Source organism: Crocodylus siamensis, chromosome 9, assembly GCF_052110815.1.
Source record: "Crocodylus siamensis isolate JL-2025a chromosome 9, ASM5211081v1, whole genome shotgun sequence".
Lineage (NCBI taxonomy): Eukaryota > Metazoa > Chordata > Crocodylia > Crocodylidae > Crocodylus > Crocodylus siamensis.
The window spans coordinates 36,492,480-36,512,590 of NC_143403.1; the positions used below are offsets into that span (position 1 = coordinate 36,492,480).

Here is a 20,111-nt window from a genome sequence, read left to right on the forward strand (position 1 = left end):
TACCAGCCTTCTTGTCAAGGTTCTGTGATATGGGTGGAAGAGATGTTGTTAAGGAAAGCATATGAATGTAAAAATGCATTTATTAGAAATATTAAAATGTGAATTTGACATGTTACTCTGAAACCAGAACTATGCTGTTATGGACACTAGAGTGGGAGGAACTAATGGCAGGACTGGAATGTTCCTATTGAAATCCTGCATTCAAAATGAAAAGGGTATGGAACAAAGGTAGGAGGTATAACATTGTATATTGTGACTGTAGATGGTTGCTCTGAAGTTCAGAAACAAGTTCCTAGTAGGGAAGCGATTATTCCCCTCTATTCAGCACTGGTGAGGGCACATCTGGAGTACTGTGTTCAGTTTTACCACCCCTCCCCTTCTCCAGAAAGGATGTGGACAAATTGGAGAGAGTTCAGCAGAGGACAACAAAAATGGTTAGGGGGCTGAGGGAGGAGGAGAGGATAAAGCTAGACTGTTCTCAGTGGTGACAGATGATGGAACAAGGAGCAATGGCCCTGACAATCTGCACCCCAGGGTACTCAAGGAGCTGGCGAGCGTCATAGCCCAGCCCCTGGCACGGATCTTTGAAAACTCCTGGCGCTCTGGTGTAGTGCCCGAAGACTGGAAGAAGACCAATGTGGTGCCGATCTTCAAGAAAGGGAGGAGAGTGGATCTGGCTAACTACAGGCCCGTTAGCCTGACTTCTATCCTGGGGAAGATCTTAGAAAAGTTTATTAAGGAGGCCATCCTTGAGGGACTGGCCCAGGCTAACATTCTAAGGGACAGCCAGCACGGGTTTGTTGCGGGTAGGTCTTGTTTGACCAATCTCATTTCCTTCTATGACCAGCTGACCTATCACCTGGACAAGGGACAAGAGATTGATCTCATATATCTTGACTTCAAAAAAGCTTTTGATCTGGTATCCCATGATCACCTCTTGGCCAAACTGGCCAGTTGTGGCCTTGGCTCCACCACGATCCGCTGGCTGGAAAATTGGCTTCGTGGTCGGACCCAGAGGGTTGTGATTGATGGCAGTCACTCATCATGGTGCCCTGTGACCAGTGGGGTCCCTCAAGGCTCTGTCCTGGGACCCATACTGTTCAACATCTTCATTAACGATGTGGACATTGGAGTCAGGAGTGGACTGGCCAAGTTCGCCGATGACACCAAACTTTGGGGTAAAGCATCCACGCCAGAAGATAGGCGGGTGATCCAGGCTGACCTGGACAAGCTCAGCAAATGGGCAGACGAGAACCTGATGGTGTTTAACACCAAAAAATGCAAGGTTCTCCACCTTGGGAGGAAAAACCTGCAGCACCCTTATAGGCTCGGCAGTGCTACGTTGGATAGCACTACAGAAGAAAGAGACTTGGGGGTCATCATTGACCACAAGATGAACATGAGCCTGCAATGCGATGCTGCGGCTAGTAAAGCGACCAAAATGCTGGCGTGCATCCATAGATGCTTCTCGAGCAAATCCCGGGACGTCATTCTCCCCTTGTACTCGGCCTTGATGAGGCCGCAGCTGGAGTACTGCGTCCAGTTTTGGGCTCCACAATTCAAAAAGGATGTGGAGAAGCTTGAGAGAGTCCAGAGGAGAGCCACGCGCATGATCAGAGGTCAGGAAAACAGATCTTACGATGACAGGCTGAGAGCCATGGGACTCTTTAGCTTGGAAAAGCGCAGGCTCAGGGGTGATTTGATGGCCACCTATAAGTTTATCAGGGGTGACCACCAGGATCTGGGGGAACGTTTTATTCACCAGAGCGCCCCAAGGGATGACGAGGTCGAACGGTCACAAACTCCTGCGAGACCGTTTCAGGCTGGACATAAGGAAGTATTTCTTTACTGTCCGAGCCCCCAAGGTCTGGAACAGTCTGCCAGCGGAGGTGGTTCAAGCACCTACATTGAACACCTTCAAGAGTAAATTGGATGCTTCTCTTGCTGGGATCCTATGACCCCAGCTGACTTCCTGCCCTTTGGGCAGGGGGCTGGACTCGATGATCTCCCGAGGTCCCTTCCATCCCTAATGTCTATGAAATCTAAGTTGCAGCAAGATAAGTTTAGGTTAGATATTAGTAAGAATTTTCTTGCTAGGAGGGTAGTAAAACACTGGAACAGATTACCCAGGGAGATGGTGGAATCTCTGTCCTTGGAGGTTTTGAAGACATGGCTAGAAAATGCTTTTGCTGGGATGATCTAGTTGGGCATGGTTCTGCTTTGAGCAAGGATTTAGAATAGATGACCTGCTGAGGTCCCTTCTAACCCTAACTTTCTATGATTCTATGAGGCAGGTTTATTGAGCTTCTAGATTAAGGTGAAAGTAGAACATAACAGGGCTAATAATGTCATGATAGAGATCTATCCCTATTCAGAAGGATATGAATGTGGCTTTTTTGAGTAACTAAAGGAAGCGTCCAATAGATGGGGTCCAGTGGCAAGGAAAGACTTTAATTGCCTCAATTTGCAGTGGAAAAGCAGTATGACAGTCCATAGCCTGCCATCTTTTTGGAATGCATTGGGGACAGCTGTTTTGCTTCCTGAGCTGGAGGAATTTACTGGGGGGTGGCTCTTTTAGACCTAATACCAAAAGGGAGGAACTAATTTAGAATCTGAAGAGGAAGGTAATTTGAATGAAAGGGATCATAGAAATGACAGTTTGCTATTCTAAAAATGGAGTGAGCAAGCTGAAGAAGGATAATAGCCCTCAAAAAAAGCAGATGAGCAGATTCAAAGATCTGGTAGGTAGAGTCTCTTAGAAATATAATTTAAGGGATAAAGGAGCATATAAAGGCTGATGGAGACTATTAAAGATGCTAACAAACTAGTCCAATGGAGCAAAAAGATGGAAGGCTTAGTTAAAGATTTTTTTTATGCTTCATCAAGAGCTCTTTCATGACCTGAAATCAAATGCTATAAGGGGCAACAAGGAAATGCAGGCAGTCCTTGGACTTATGACACAATTGGTTCCTGAAAACCGCATCTTAAGTTGAAATGTTGTAACTCGGAACCGATTTTCTCATAGGAAGCAATGTTATAAATGGAGGATTGGTTCCTGAACCAAGGCCCAATACCCTACTTTCACCAAAAATAACCAAAAAGTTTGTACTCTATCAATTTTAGATGCATAATATAGCTACATTAATGTATTTATACTGTAAATAGCAATCATACTGATTTGGAAGGACTTCTTTGAGGTGTCTTTGCTGGACTTTTTGAAGAGTTCTTGGCTGGAGTCTTCTCAGGAGTCTTGGCTGAAGGGTTTTCTGGAGTCTTGAACTGAACTTGGTAACTGGCATCAGATCAAGCATTGTAAAGTTGATACTGACGTCAAAGTTGAAACGGTGTCAATTTATAAACGTTGTAAGTGCAAAACTTTGTAACTCGAAACACTAAGTTGAGGACTGCATGTACAAACAAGGATGAAAAAAGAATCATGAAATTAGGCAGAGAAAAAATCAGAAAGACTGAGCTCCAATATTATTGACAACCAACAAGGGTGATAAAAAGCAGCAAGATAAGATTCTGGGAAGAGGAAGGAAAAACATGATCCAAACCCCACTACTTAATGGGGAAAGGGAAAAAAATTGATGATGATGATGATGATGACTCAGACTTGAAGTGCTTGACTCCTTTGCTTCCTTCACAGAAAGTTAACTGTAACCAAGTAATTAAATTAATTTAAGCGAAGTGTTAAGAGTACAGGCTAGAATAGGTAATGGACAAGCCAAAGAATATTTAGAGAAGGTGGATCTGTTTCAGTTGACAGTTGGCACGGCCTGATAAAGTTCACCTTAGAGTATTTAAAGAACCAGCAAAAGAAGTTTCTGAATCATTAAAGAGTATCTTCAAGAATTTGTGGGTACTTGGGAAAGAAATTTAATACCTAACTCTTAAATAAAGGATGGAAGGAATGGATGCTTGGAATTGCAAATCAGATGACCTTTCTTTGATACCTTCAAAAATATTGGTACAGTTTAACAAGCTGTGAACTCCTAGAGCCATGTTTCTCAACCGGTGAGTCACAAAAATATTTCAAAGGGTTGTGAGCTGCAGCAGCGTAGAGGGGCAGTGGGAAGGCACCTGCCTCTTTCAGCAGGGGAGGGGGGCAGGAGAGAGCTGTGTGGCTGGGCTAGTGGCACCAGGGCCAGTGGCCATGCTCACAGGGGCAGCGTGGCTGGGAGATGCTGCTTGGGAAAACATGACCAGGTTGCCTGGCATGGCACACAACCCCAGCCCAGTGCAGTGCGAGATGTCACAGGCCTTTCCTCTTCACTCTAGCCCTTGCTGGGGCTGGACTTGCCATGCTGCAGCCTGCATGAGCCAGAGCTGCCGCAGCCATAATACTCCAGCCCAAGCAGAATAGGGGCAGCTAGGTGCCCCTCTGGCCGGGGGGGATGCAGGGAGCTGTGGGTCAGGAGTGAGGGGGGCAGGGGACTGGGGGTCAAGTACTGGCAGGGTCAGCGGGGTGTGAGTCAGGATAGGCCATGGATCTTTGCAAATGGGTGCCAGCAGGAGAAATCCTCTAGGACAATGGTTCTCAGCCTGATACAGTGACTAGAAAAACCCAACCAATCACCATGGATTGACTTGATTTGTTCTTAACAAATCTAATTTCCTTCTTTGGAATAATGGGCTTAGTAGATAAAAGGGAAATATTAGATGCAATTATATCTTGATTTTTTCAGTAATACTTTTTTGACACTATCCCATCTCACATTCTCATAAGCAAACTAGGGAAACGTGGTCTAGTTGAATTTGTCAGAAATTATGGTGTTCACTGCTCTGAGTACAGTTTTGTTTTTTTTTTAAAGTGGTTGTCAGTGATTAGCTCTTTTGGGCTGGGCAGTGATAAGTGTGCTGGGGCGGGACAGCTGGAAGCTGCATCCGCATCACCATTGCTTTGCTTTTCCCCACTTACGCTCCCCAGCTGCAGCATGGGCACAGCTTCAAGCTGTGCGGGACTAAGCTGAGGCTGGGCAGTTTCCAGCTGGATCCATGCTGCAGCTGGACAAGGAAATGAGGGAAGTGGCAGCAGTGTGGAAGTACCTTTCTGCTTCCCAGCTTTGGAATAGCTCTTCACTGGCTGGAAGCTGTGTCTTGTTGTGGCCGTGGAGCAGGGGCCTGGGGAGAAGCAGCAGCAGTGTGGGTGCAGTTCCCAGTCGACCAGCCCTAGTGCAGCTCTGCTGTGCCTGCAAGCTGCACTCATGCCCCAGTTGGGAAGTGGGGCCTGAGAGAAGTGGCACTGGCACAGCTGCCTGATCTTGGCGTACATGCAGGCAAACTTTCTAAAGTGTTGACATGCTGCTGAAGCCGTTTGGCTCATGCCAGACTGGAGCCAGATTGTTCCAGCCCATGGCTTTAAAAAGTTGCGAGTCCTTGGATTAAGCTGTAGTACTGCAGAAAGTAAACCATAGACTGAGTTGCAAGGCAATGCTGTTGCAAAAAAAGCAAACTCTTATTCTGAGGTAACAGGAATGGCATATGTCAGACATGGGAGATAATCATACTTCCCTACTCAGAGCTGCCAAAGCCTCAGCTGGAAATACTGTGTGCAATTTTGGAATACTTTTTCTGGATAAAAGCAAGAATAAGAGTTTTTTAAAAACCTGAGCTGTGAGGGAGGGCTCAAAGAATTGTTTTGCTTTGCTTTGTTTTGTTTCATTTCCTTTTCTTTTCCAAGAAAAGAGAAGACTATAGGTGTATGGGATCATACTGGGAAGATAGGACATGATCTCAGGATTCCAGTATTTGAAAGGTAGTTATAAACTGGTGGTCAATATTAGTTTTGTGTCCATTGAGGATAGGACAATAAATCATTTTAAGGTACAGCAAAGTTCGGCTGTTGAAGAAAATTTCTAGCTCTAGACTACTATGTTCCAATATTTAACAAGGGAGCTCGTAGAATCTCTTTCACTGGGGAGGTAGAGGGAATTTAAGAACAGGTTAGCCCAGGAGTGTCAAATATGCTGTCTGTGGGCTAGATCCTGCCCACAGAGCTGTATCATCTGGCCCTCGAGACCACTGGCAGGTCAGAAATTCATGGTGGGACAAACAGTACCGCTGCCCTCGCTTGCCACGCTACCAAATTTTCATCTCTGTCAACAGTGCTGTGAGCCAAATTACATGGTCCCACAGCTCTGGATCCAGCCCATAGGGCTAGATGAATTGAACACCCTTGAGTTAAATAAATATCCACTGGAGGTGTTGTAGAGAGGTTTCATACCTTCCCCCCCACCCCCCCAAGTTCAGGGATAGTATTGGATGATCTCCTGAGGTCCCTTTCAGCCCTACTTTTCTATTGATGTTAATCTTTCCTCCTAAAGGCTTTGGGTCATGCCCAAGAGGGTCAGCTTTAACTGTTGTAAGAAAGGATTTAGTCACAGCACACATTATAGTAGCTATTTTGATGCTAGCTGTAAGAAATGCTATAACACAAGAGTTTTCAGCTGGGGGTATGCGTACCCCTGGGGGTACTTGGGATGGCCTCGGGGGGGTACTCAGCAGTGGCTGCTGCAATCAGCACTTCCACCACCCAGGGCTGGTTGGCTGCTGCCCCTCCTCCCCCCAGCTTGTCAACTGGGTGCCAAGGGACTCTTTCCCTCTTTACCAGCCACTGACTCAAAAAGGTTGAAAACCCCTGCTGTAGAAGATCAATGCAGAGTATATTTCAGAACTCATCAAGATCGCAAAGCATCGGTTCTGTGGTGTCTGTAGGATTTAGTACATTAGCAGCCCAGTAGTCCAGAAACCATTTGACAAGAAACATTATCCAAGAGAGAATGAATGTAGTCAAGAACATAACTCCAAAATTCCCACTTTATTTTGAGAGAGGTGGTTAACCCTGTTAGTTTCAAGTTGGGTAGAAGTTAGGTTATGGTGGTACCTCTGAGGTGCTGCGCTACCTGCCTTCTGCCTCTTAGTGTAAAGTAAAGGCATAAAATAATTTATTTTTGTTGCGAGAACACAGCAAAGCCAGTGTTATCTTCCTCATACTGTTTCATGTTTTGGGGGGTAACCTGGCATTTCAGTGGGAGGTTTTTAGCATATTCCTCTGGTTCTGAATGTGTAACTCTTCTGGAAGAAACAGTTGTGGTAAATCTGTACAGGCCCTGAAGTTCAGCATGATACTTCTTTTGAAGGTACCTACAGTATTTACTTGAATCTAAGACTACCCTGAATTAAAGATGACCCCCCCAATACTTAGATTCTATACATGGAAAATTTTATAAATTTGTTATAGTTTTCCATGTATAGAATGTAATTATTGGAGGATCATCTTTCTCACTGCTTCAGGGGTGTAGGCAGTGGGGAAGCAGATGATGAGGGATGGTCAAGCAGCTTGCCCCCTGCTTGTTCCTACTGTCCTGCCACCTCTGCTTCCTGCTGGCCCCGCCTGCAGCTTTGGGTCCCTCTCATCCCCCAACCTCTACTTCCCCTCTCTTCCTCCCCACCACTTACCTTTGTTCTGTGCCAGCAAGCTCCATCTGTGTTCTAGCCTTGGACACTGAGCACGGCCCCAGCCTGACCCCATAGCAGCCATGGGAGCTGTACGCTGCTGCTACAGGGCTGGGGCTGTGCTCATTGTCCCAGGCTGCAGCATGCACAGAGCCTTGTGGCACAGAGCAAGGTTAAGGGACGGGCAAGTGGGGGAGCGAAAGATACGTTGGGGGGAGATGGTGGGGCGTGGATATGTAGAACAAGCATCCACAGCCATGGCCCCGGCTCTGGGTACAGTTTGGAACCTGAGCCATGGCAGCCCCCTGCCCCCTCACCATACTCTGTTTTAATATGGGAGGGCTTCCCTCCCATGTTACCCTGTCTTAGAATTGAGCAAATACTTGAAACAGTCTATAGAAACCAGCAAAATTCTACCAACCCCTATTGGATCTCTCAGGTTGTACAATGGTGATCTCACCTTGATGTCCAAGCGGTTATATCATTGACTTAGCATTAGTTTACTGGTATAGAAAACAATTTTTCCTCCTTTGCAGATGAGCAAAACAAAGTTAGCAATCCTCTTAAACCAGATCTCTTAGCATAATGCCACGTGGGGAGGCGCAGAGTTGTGGGAGGAAAAGAAACATTGCTACATATTGACCCCGATAGAAATTTGAAGCCATGGTAGAAATATCAAGGGCCATGTACAGATCTTTTTCAGGGAATCTAGTAATTCTGAAGTAATGCTAGTGGTTTTGGTATGATGCTGCTTTGCTGAAGTGACTTCAGTGTTCTGTTTTAGTAATGTTTAATCTTCATCTTTCCTATATTTTAAATAACTATAAGCATATAAGTGCTTTCCTTAAAATCAGAAAATAGATACCAGCTAAAATAATCAAGCTCTCCTCCCTACTGTATTCTAACGTGTTCACAGCTCTTTCCCTTCCATTTTATCACCAGCAACGTTGTTAATTTCAAACTCAGTTTACATGTTAATAGAAAATTTGACCTACTTGTAGCTGAATTTAGGTAGAGAATGGTTAGTCAAACCTTGCCAATTCCCATTAACATTAATGCAAGTTATGCAGGTGCATTTAAACTGCTGAAAGAATATGCCTGGCAGCGTGTAATTGTATGTTCTTCTTTGGACCCTGGTGCCAAGAAACAAGGTAGCTGTTAAGTAACATTTAATTCACTACTCCTCCAGGTGAGATGTCTTGGCACTGTCTACATTAAGTGATATTATAGTATGATATTACACTATTCTACATTTTTTATATTACCCATCTTTCTCTCTTGAAAACTTTTAGCCAAATTATATTGTGGTTTACCACCATGAAAGTATATCTTGAGTTACATATTTGAAAACATTACCAAGCTATACGCTTTAGATGAAGGGTTAGTTTCTCTGCATTTCCTATGATCTTTTTGTTCTAGAATAGTAGAGCAGAATTATCTTGGGTTTTGTTCTGGCTTAAAGTGCTTTTTCCCCATAAGCTAGAATAGATGCTTGGTGGCAGGGGGAAGGTGTCAATGTCTGGCCTTATAGACTGAATACCTTTTCATCCTTGGAGTTTCCTCTTCCTGGGTTGGGATCTTGATCTACTACTGCCCATCCAGTTCCTGTTTTGTGTAGATCAGGGTTTCTCAACCAGTGGGACATATCCCACTGGTAGGACACAAAGGTCCTTTAGGGGGGATTCCAGGTTGCGGCAGCGAAGCTGAAAGTGCCACGGCAGGTTTCACTTTTGCATGTTTTGATCAGCCACTGGGAGATACCCCTCCCCCCGACTCATTAACCAGTGGACCAGGATTTTTTGACCATATGTAGGGGGGACATAAGGTACAAAAGGTTGAGAGTCGCTGGTGTAGATAAATAGATATCAGTTATCAATTGTGCACCAACCAATGTTTGATCTTGCAGCACTATTTGCATTTAGTTGGATTATTTAACAAAGCTCACAAAATTTCTAAAACATCCTGTTCCTGTCCCTTTTAGGAGAGGCCACTTCATTTTTTCTTATAGAATAGACCTTTGGTTAGGGGACTTAGAAAGAAGTCAGTAAGCCTGCCTGCTCTTCCTAGCTCTGCCATTGATGTTCTGTATAACCCCAAGCAAATCAATTAATTTTTCTATTCCTTAGCTTTTCTGTTGATGTAAGAGGGTAATGATGCCTTTTTAAAGCACTTGAGCACTGAATGAGAAGCACCTACACAAATGTCAAATGCTGTTATTGTTTACCTCGTTCAGTTTACTAAATGCAAAAGAAATAGCTGATCTAACGTACCTGAAACTTTCACTTGTTAATAGAGCTCTAGTTGTTTGATTATGCTGTTTCCCAAACTATCTTGGCCTGGTACCAATCTGCCTATAAATCATTGCTTGTGTCTCCCTTACTTGTTCTAATTACATTAAGGGCATATGACATTTAAATTTCATTTTTATTATTTCTGTGTCTTCATAAATCAATGGTTATTTTTAGCTGGGAATTTTCTTTCACCCAGTCCCTAGCAAAGAAAACTTAAATTTTGGGATTACTTGGATAAGGCATCCTGATTATATAAATTGGAAAATGAGAGGGTTTTGTAGAGTTTGTCTTAAAGTGTTCATCTTGTAGGCTCTCTTTCTTAGTGATCCTCAGTGAGCTTTAGTAGTCATGGGAGAAGGGAAGCTGATTCTCATTTCCTGTTGTAGCTCAGGAACAACTTCATTGCATTGAATCCAGCAACACAGGCTGCTTGCAGACATTTAAAAAAACCCCCCACAAAAACTGTGTTTTACCAGAAGAAGCAGTATGTTACTTCAGCCCAGCTCCACAGAGTCTGTATAGGTAGGACACTTCAGCAGGAGGTTTTGGTGCTTTTAGCTAAAACTGATTCAATTGGCTATTACATAAAAGCACCAAAAAGCCTCACTAAACTGCTCAGTCTCTATAGAGGTTGACTTATCCAGGTTGAAATAATGCGCTACTGCTTCTGGGCATGTGCAGCACTCGGTGCAGGAATGTGCTGAGTTTAAAGTAAAGTGCCAGGGATTTTTTTGTGTTTGTTTTTTTTTCACATCTGCAAGCACCAACAGATATTACCACTTGTATAAAATGTGAATTGGGACTTTTGACTACTTGTTTGTTGGCTGATTTTTAGAATTGTTTGTTATAAAATGGTAAAGAAAGCATCAGTTCTCAGCAGAGGTATTTTTAAAAATCATTTAGATGCTATTTAACAATACAGAGCTTTCATCCTCTTTCCTTTCCTTGTTCTATGCGTGTTGTCATGCTAGTACCTGAATTCCTTTGCCTTGTAAAAAGAGCCTTAAAAATATAAATGGAAAGTTAAGAAACATACTTTTGTTATATTAAACCAGAAGAAATTGTTTTACAAAACTGTGGCATGTGTTTAATATGCTTTCTTCTTCTCGTCTTGTCCTTTAGAATTTCCAGTGTCATCCAACAGTAATGCTTTTTGCACTAATAGCACTGGAAAAGTTTGCACAAACAAGTAAGTAATTAGCTTAGTGCTGTTTGTAAAATTAAAACCATTCTGTAGTAATAGTTGTCTTATCTCCTTCATCTGGTCTCATCTGTTACCTGCTGCCCTCATGCATGCAGTCAAAACAACTGTTAAATTTAGTACACCATGCAGTACGCATTGAGACCTGGCTGACAGGGAATGGGATTCAGGGAAATGGGACTGTAGGGAAATGTATGCTTAGTAGGCTGGGTGAAATTTTGGCGACCTTTTTGTTTAGTTTCAGATTTGGGCATTTTGACAGTTGAAACACTGAATCCAAAATGAAACGCAGGGCTCTGAAACAAAATGGGGCATCCAAAACGTTTTGGAAATTTTCCAAAACAATTCAGATGTTTCTGAAACATTTTGGAGCTCTTTTGAGCTGTTTTGAAGGCGGGCTTCCAGGAAAAGTGGGAGGGGGAGGAGGGGCAGAGGGAAGGATTGCCCTGATATTGACATCTGTAGCTAGCCAGTGACAACAGTATGTCTCTGAGGTTCCTTCCAACCCCAGTGCTGGGGAGTCGAACCGGGGGCTGGAGAATTGAACCGAGGCTTGGGTTCAATACCTGAACATTCCCCCAGCTCCCCAATCTTTCCCCCAGCTCTCTGATCACTTCTCCCAGTTCTTCCCAGAGGACACAGCCCCCAGATGATGCAGGATGACAGCAGGCTACTGCTGCCAGCTGGGGATGGCAGCGGCTCTGGGCTGTTTCCCTAGCCAGCAGCAGCAGCTTGCTGAAACCCCACATGCAGATCTGGGGGCTGCACCCCCAGGTAAGAGTTGGGGGGATGATCAGAGCTGGGAATCGAACCAGGAGCTCTGGCTGACTGCTGGAGCCACCCCAGTTCTTATATAGCGCGTGCCCTGCTGGGCTGTGTTGCACCCACGCCATAGAGCAGCTGCCACACGAGTGCTGGGGAGGGCGGGGGGTGATCCCTGCTAAGCCGGGGGGCTCTGCCATGAGCCCTCAGAGGCCACAATCACCGCTGCCAGAACTGGTTACTATGGGGCTTTTTTAAAGCTCTGCATTCACTGGCTGCAGAGCACGGAAATGACAGCATGCTGCTGCTGCCAGCTGGAGCTAACACCAGCGCCCAAGTCTGTCTGGTGCAGCCCGCACTGAGCACCAGGAAGAACCCAGTGCTTGTGCTGGCCCCAGCCAGCAGCGACAGCTTGCTGTCATCCTGAATGCAGATCCAGGGGCCTGTACCCCCAGGGGGGCTGTGGGGGTTGTGCCAGACTCCTGCCCAAAGGAGCGGCCCCCAGATCTGCATGCGGGATGACAGCATGCTGCTGCTGCTGCCAGCAAGTGATACTAGTTTTGCTTTGAACTGTTTCCCAGAAACCCTTGCAAGTTTCATCTGAATAAGGCAAGAAATGACAAAGTTATAGGCAGTTTTGTGGTTCCCCATTATAGCCTATGACAGGAACGCTGTTGAAGTTCTGAAGCAGCTTCAAAACTGTTTAGGCTGAAACAAAACGGGATGGTGATTCAAAACACCGAAACAAATGGCTGTCCCTCTGAAACACCATGTGACAGGGCACTATTGGTGCCTGCCACTTTAAGGCCTGGGTTAGGCATCCAGCAGGTGCCTGATGGCAGCAGCCATTTTGAAACCCTAGTATATAAAGGCTGCAGTCTGCTGCTGCCAGCCAGGCAGATGCATTGCCTAGCTGAGCTGCAGCAGGAACAACCCAGGAGGTAAGGGCAAGAGCTTATGGGGATGGATAGGAGGCTCTTGGCTCTGGGCATGACCTAAAACTGCACCCTGCTGGGGATGGGTGGCTTGGTGGGGCTCCTAGTGGTGTGGGAGCCCCCAGGAAATGCCAGGCCAGTTACCAGCCTGGTGAAAGGCGGGTCGAGGCACCTTAATAACCTCAGCTCCCACAACTAAGTGGGTAACTCCAGTAGGGCCAAGAAGACGGACCCATGAGAGAGAGTGGGCTAGATGCTCAGGAAGCCTGACTTGAGGCACCCTCAACTGGTCAGTGCTGGGGCCAGGACCAGAAGGGTCAAAAGGGCCAAGGACCTGGGGTTTCGACTGGCCTTGGAGGTAAGGCCAGCGCCTGTGTGGTCAAAGGTCCCAGAGGGCCCATGCTCAAGAGGGGGAAGAGTACAGGAAGCTAGGTAGCCCAGAATGAGGGCAGTGTAGGCCACCTGATGGGAGGGATCCAGTTGGGATGCAGACTGGAGGATCATGGGGCCCAGTGTGGGGCTAGAGATGTTAAAAATGTTGATGCCATCTGCGAGGCATGGACTGTGGTGTAGGGAAGGTTGGAGCCGCAGATAACGCTCCCTGGCATCGGGGCAGTAACAGGCAGCTTCCCATGGTATACCATCAGTTTATGAGAACAGCAAAGTTGTGGCAGGTGAGACTGGGTGAACTGCCCCATAGAGACAGAAGAGCGGGTTGGCAGGAGATCTGGCCCTGAGAGCTGTCCTGTCACGCACTGACTCCGAAACTAAATAAAACACAGCAGTTTTGGACAGCCTTATGAAACATTGAAACAAAACACTATCCCTCCAAAGCACTGAAACTGAAACGAAACACAGGCGTTTTGCACAGCCCTAGGCACTCAGGAGCAGGAAGAGACTGTTGCTGGAATGACCCCCTGCCTCTGGAAAGAAGGTAGAAAAAATGTTTAGATTTCGTGAGCTAAAGAAAAAATTATTCTTTAAGAGACGTTGTAAGGTTAAAGAGATTTTTCAAGGCCCGTCAGTGACTGTGGGGAAGAAAATCTCCTGTTAATAGAATTGAAGTTTTTTTTTTCCTGGCTAATAGTCTCTGTAGAGCATGGCTAATGCAATGAAGTGTAAAATATTTGAACACTACATGGTATTGTCCTGCTGTTAAAAATTGGTGGGAAGGAGGTACACTTTATAATACTGAGATTTAAGAAAACAAATATATGTACAATAGTCTTAAGTCCTTTTGTCTTAAGTTCTTGAACTACATGTTCTTTTTTCACTTTTAAATCACAGGTGAAAATAAAATGACCATTTCTGAATCCTGTATTAGCAACCAGCTTGACTTGTTAGAGAAATGGACAGATAATCCAGATTATTTAAAACGCCAAGTTGGATTCTGTGCCCAGTGGAGTTTAGACAATCTATGTAAGTATAAGTAGCAGGGGCATGGATTAATTTCTTCTAGACAGTTGGGAGTTGCATCTGTATTTGGGGTACAGACATACCATGTTTAGTACAAACATTTAGTAATGTAGCTGGTCATATTTGTATATATAAATCTCAATTACATATTGAATTTATTCACCTTACTTCTGAGTGCAATTACTTCTCTGGTTAAAACCCCCAAAATCTGCTTTTTTCCATGATTAAAATGAAATGCCACGAGTGTGTGTGTGTGTGTGTGTGTGCGCGCGCGCACATAGATGTATATAGGTATCAGTTGAGTACAGTGTTTTATTGATATATTTACAATTTTAAAGTCGTTTGGAAGCCTACCAGTGCCTCAATTATTATAATAAAGTAAATTCTAAATATCTGTATATTTTGCTGTTTCTTTTTTTTGTTTGTTTGGTTTTTATCATGGAAAATCAGAGTTCCCCCTGCTGCCTTCAAACACGAGGACATGGGTCCAGCTGTGTGCCACCACCCTGCCCCCTCCCCCCCCCAGCTGCTTTGTGACGCTGAACAGCCCTGATATACTGGTGCCCTGCCCTTGCCAATTCCCATGCCATTGCCCCTCACCCGCAATCCCCACCCCTACCCTTCCTGCCATGCTGCTCACTCCCAACCTACTGCCCACTGCCCCCAGCCCCCCAGTGTACAAAAGAGGGTGGGTGTGTGGGAAGTAGGGGGCACGGGGAGGGGACAGGCAAGCATCAAGAGAGTGCGGGAGCATGTGCCTCCCAGATTCCTGCACCCACAGTGAGGTGCAGGGCTGCAGTGGTAGCACCTCAACTTGGCGGCCAAAGGAGCATGACACTCCCCCCTGTGCCAGGTCTCATCTGCTGAGCTCTGGAGGTGGCTCCTGCCCAGAGCTGATCCAGCCCAGCTGCAGCCCCGCATCCTGCTGTGGATACAGAAATGGGGGGGGAACGTGCCTCCCATGCATCACATGTGCCCCCCCCCACCTCCTGCCCCCCGATGTATTGCCTGTGCCTCCTCTCTCCCCTACCCCCCATAGATTTACCTGGAGGGAGGTATGGGAGCTGCTGTCCACTGCTGCCTGGCTGCTGCATGCATGTGTGTGCTCACACATGCACACAGAACCCCCTGCAACAACTATGAAGGATTATCATAATTAAGAAACTAATGAAGAATAGCTAGAATAGCTCTCTGGCGTGCCAGTGTGTTGTAAGTAGCCTGGTATGATAATTAGTGGGCCCAAAATTGTGACTTCCCAAGTTGTAAGATCCCGGAAATGATCTGCCTTTGTTTAGGCACTGGAATAAAAAGGTAAAATTGCTTGGCTGACTTTGGACAGTGGCTTATCTTGCTTTTCTGTTAGGCCAACATCAATAAGTTGCATTATAAAGAATGTGGGGCATATATATTATGCTCCCTGAAGGCTTGTATTTTGTAAATTATCACTTCCATGTTAATGTCATAACCTGTCAGGCTAAGTCAGGGGTGGGCAAAATGCAGCCTGGGGTCTGGATGCAGCCCACTAAGCCATTCTATCCAGCCCGCAGGGCCCCTAAAAAACTTAGAAAATGAATATTTATCTGCCCCTGGCTGCCTATTATGCAGCCCTCAATGGCTTGCCAAAACTCAGTAAGTGGTTCTCTGCCCAAAATAATTGCCCACCCCTGCGCTAAGTGCATCTCCTTTTCTCCTGTGTGAAGGGGAATGATTCGGAGGAAAACCTAGAGAGCAGTTTCTATGGCATATCATAATAGCAGTACTGTGATTTACATTTCCTTGGTCTATGCAGTCCTGGCATTCTGCAATCTCCTGATCGCATTTCTGGGATGGTTAACAACCAGTATATAATTCATAACAACATGTGGTAAATGCTACACCTGAGGTTTTTGAGTAAGTGTGAAATGGATGTGGAGATTGGTGTCTATGGGAATTTCATAGCTGGGTTCTTGTGTGTTCCAGTCCCTGTAGCATTTGAGATTCCTTGAGAGGAGCAGTTACCCAGTAGGACTATGTTTTCAGAAGCAGGGACTGCCCTTGATTGTTCAGAAAACATCTTGCACCCAGCGGGGTGCCACTGGGAATGATATTGCATTTAGGCCAGTCCACTGCCAAAGCTGCAGTAAAATCTGTCAAGAGTGAATTGGTTTCTTAAAGTGTAATTCTTCAGTGGGATGGAATAATTGGATTTGAATTGTTACTGCCATAGCACTTTTCAAAGTATACTATTTTTCTTCTACAGTTTTAAAAGAAGGCAGAGAGTTTACATATGAGAAGGTTGACTTGACCAATATTAGGGCAATGCTGAATAGTAATGATGTCAGTGAATACCTTAAGATCTCACCACATGGACTGGAGGTAGGCTATATCTTGATTTAATGTGAAATTCCACTTGAAGATTCATCCATTTCAGTTTTCTCTCTTTGTTCCCATTTTTTCTTCCAAGGGTCAGCAAGGCGATATTTCAAAGCTTGCCTCAAACTAGTGAAGAAAATCAGCTTTGTTAATTGCCTTTAATATTATTTAACTGCTTTAAGTACCAGAAAGGAACACTGTAATACACTATCCTTGTCTAAGTCCTGGAAGTTCAAAGAAATTCTTTGGACCCAACTGACCATTTCCCTGTCTTGTACAGAATTATTTTTTAAACTTAATTTTCTGTTGGTTCTTTCCCTGTTTAATATAAAAGCCAAAAGCTGTGGTGTTTCCATTTCTACAGAGAATTTTGCCCAGATATTCAGGCTTAAAGTTCCTTTTCTAAATGTTATTCCATATGACACTAAATTTTCTTCTCCTCCTTAGTATTTATGCCCAATGGCTTGTTTATATATTGGGTTCTCAACTTTGTCCTTTTTAAATCTTTAAATAGATGTTATCAAACCCCTGATCACTCTTGTTGTTCTTTTCCGGGGCTGCCTTCAATTTGATCCACTGCTAATGCGATTCTAATGAGAGCCGTTACACTGCCATTCATTGCGAATGAGGAGGGCTGCAGTTGGACTGAAGTTGAAGATCTCTTAAATTTTTTTTCTTGTATGGTCCACTATTACTTAAATATGATTTCTAATTTGGTTTGGCAGGCTCGATGTGATGCCTCATCTTTTGAAAGTGTGCGATGTACATTCTGTGTTGATTCTGGAATTTGGTACTATGAAGTCAAAGTAATCACTTCAGGAGTGATGCAGATAGGATGGGCCACCAAAGATAGCAAATTTCTCAATCACGTGAGTACCTGTAAGATCATGCAGCAGATTATGTAATTCTGTTACCTTTCTCTTTGGGTGCAATGTCTATGCAAATATCTTTTTTTTTACGTTTATGTTTAAATAATCAGTATGTTAAACATGTGAAACTTCATCTCTTTTTTCCGGGTTCTGAATGGTTATTCTTAGTGAAGTTAGTGAACAATGAAAGTGATGGTTTGACACTACTATAAATTGGCATTGCCCATATTGATTGCATAGCACAGCCAACAACACTGACAGTTCTTTGCAGCTGCACAATAGTGTACCTCAACCCTGATCGGAAGAGGTAGGAAGGTAGTGAATATCATCTTATGAACAGTTCTTGGCATTTCTACTCTGACTGCAGGGTAGGGTCACTGCCAGTTTTGGTGTGTGTTTGTGAAGTAAATACATGCCTATCATCCACTCTCTATTTAGGCCATCAAGCAGCCATTACATGGCTTTGCATAGACTATTCTACTATTACATTTTTGATGACTAGAAATAAGGGTTTTCTAAACTGTAAAGCAGCTAGCATCCCTGAGCTTTCTCAGGGCATAGATGCATGTAAAATGACATTGTTTTAAAGAAGAGGGAAGCTTACCCTCAGGAGCTTCTTTTGTCTTGTCTGCTTCTGTCCTCAGTAAGCAGAAGTTGAATTGTGGCATTGGGACCCTGAATGAAGCAAGGGTAAGCCACTGCAGTTCAGCTTCACTTATTGCAGGATAAGAGTTTCATGGATCAACTGATGCACACTCATTCTGTCTTTCCCCTGCAGTCTGTCTGTAAGTAAAGCTAAACTGCAGTTTAGATTCTGTTTAACTTCTCCTCCTCCGGATGATAGGAGCACAGACCATTCAACTATACGGCTTTATCAATGCAACTTTCTTCTGTGTACCTAACCTCTTTCACTCTGGTGCCAACAATGGCATTTTATGAGCATTAGTCAAAACAAGAATTAAAGTAGATTGAGCTGTTTGCCAGTTTAGTAACCTTCCATCTTCCTCCTGACTTCCATAAAATCTACCTTTCTTCCATGTTGCATTTTCTCTGTTTGGTTAACATGATACACATTCTTAGTGCTTAGATGTGTGTACTTTTTAAAAAGTATATTCTATGCAAGCACTAATCGGTGCAAATGTAGGATAAAGGACAGCTTTAAAGACAACAAATATGGTGGGGATCTTTTCCATTTCCTAGGTAGTTAAATTATGGTGAAAGGTGCCAATATAAATAACTTGCATTTTCTATGACTAGAGGATAACAACTTGCATCAGGCCCATTCTGAGGTGCTAACTGTACATTTTTCCACTGAAACAGACTAAATTGATGCCAGTGGAAAATGAAAGCTGTTTTTAACATTGCTCACTACTCCAGCCAGGTGAAGAAATGGCAAGCTCTTCCTTTTTGTGGCAGGAAAGACTTGATTTCCAACAGAAAAGTACATGTGTAGAAATAGCATGCTAAATGTCTCCTCTTCCCTTGCTCCTACCAAAAAAATCAAACTGTTTTAGTAGTCATCAAAACTGCCAGATCAGGCCCAAATTGAGTGTGTCACAAAAATTGACATGAATGCAGGATGATGCAAGAAGGATAAAGGAGATGGTTTTCCCCTCTTGTTAAGTTTTTTGTTAATGTTTTTGCTGTTTCACTCCATTCTAGTCGCTCATGTAGATTCCACATTCACTTTTTGCCTTATGCATTTCTTTGTGACTTCTGACTGAACCCCGTGCCTATACCACAATGTTGAAAATGCTTTTAAAAATGACAAGTCTATCTTGACTGTAAGACTTTATAATAGTAATTGTAATAGAAACAGCTTGAAATAAACAGCAGTGTGTTTGCCCTTAAAATTGTCAGTGGCTTTTACCCACTGACTCTGCAAGTAGCTTGGCATGTTTGAGTTTTTATATCCCATGTGCTTCCTAAGTGAGGATGGCTGAGATAATGTCTCTATTTAAGGGCTTGATGATGGTTACATTGTTGCAATTACTATTTTTTCTTTGGCTACATTTTGCTGTAATTCTATTTATAAGGGTTTTTCCTTAGTGAATGAAATTACTCCTGTTTTTTGTTTTTAAACATAACATGGCAAGATTGTTTGTTAGCCCGTTCAAATAGAGTCATGTGATTTTTATTTGCATAGTGTGAGAACTATTTATCACGTCAATATTTTAAATTCATTATCTGAATTAATGAGCTATAATTGGGGACATTGGAGACTTGCTGGTTAGAAACATTAGCTGCTTTGACAGCATTCAGACCTATGGGGGGGGGACTGTTCTCCAAACTAATTGGTTGTGCAGTATCAGCCAGTAGAAGCAGTTTGCATGCACCTTCAGAGGGTATATTTATTTAATTGACTGCTTTCCCAGTTGGGCTTAGTGAGGAGACTGGGAATTCCTTTGTTTATGGTATATTCCTGACACCTTGAATGTGAGACCAGGGATTGGGTTTTTCCTACAAATTTGTTGCTTGTGACCACTTCTTTACCTGAAAATAATTGTTAATACACATTTTCTTCTTACTTTGTCAGGTCTCTTGAATTTGAGTGTACTTTTTGGAGCTTAGAGATGACTTGTGTACATAAAGTAAATGTTTCTTTTTAGGTAACTTGTTTTATTGTAAAATATAAAATAGACTATAGAGCCCTTCATTGAAGAAGCTCTGAACAGTTTGCAGACAGTAACTTTTCTTCACATGGGTGGTGGAAGGATTTTCTTGTCTCAGTGTGGAGAAACACACCTTGCAACTGAACTTGTCAATGTCTTTCTAACTCAGTGGTAAATCATAAACCCTGTAACTCCTGGCCAGTAGCAGAGATGTG

At 43.9% G+C, this 20,111-nt stretch overlaps 1 protein-coding gene across 10 annotated transcripts in view; it reads left to right on the plus strand.

Moving 5' to 3' along the window:
* Positions 1-20,111, plus strand: part of RSPRY1 (ring finger and SPRY domain containing 1) — an 86,593-nt gene that overhangs the window by 45,756 nt on the left and 20,726 nt on the right. For all 10 annotated transcript variants that reach the window (XR_016444315.1, XM_090063688.1, XM_090063687.1 and 7 more), the window contains 4 exons: positions 10,872-10,938; positions 13,935-14,066; positions 16,303-16,418; positions 17,141-17,284. Coding sequence is in view for 9 of the 10 variants with exons in the window: in XM_090063688.1 (XP_089919814.1) it covers positions 10,872-10,938; positions 13,935-14,066; positions 16,303-16,418; positions 17,141-17,284 (459 nt within the window). In the remaining variant the exon portion in view is untranslated. The remainder of the gene's footprint in view (positions 1-10,871; positions 10,939-13,934; positions 14,067-16,302; positions 16,419-17,140; positions 17,285-20,111) is intronic.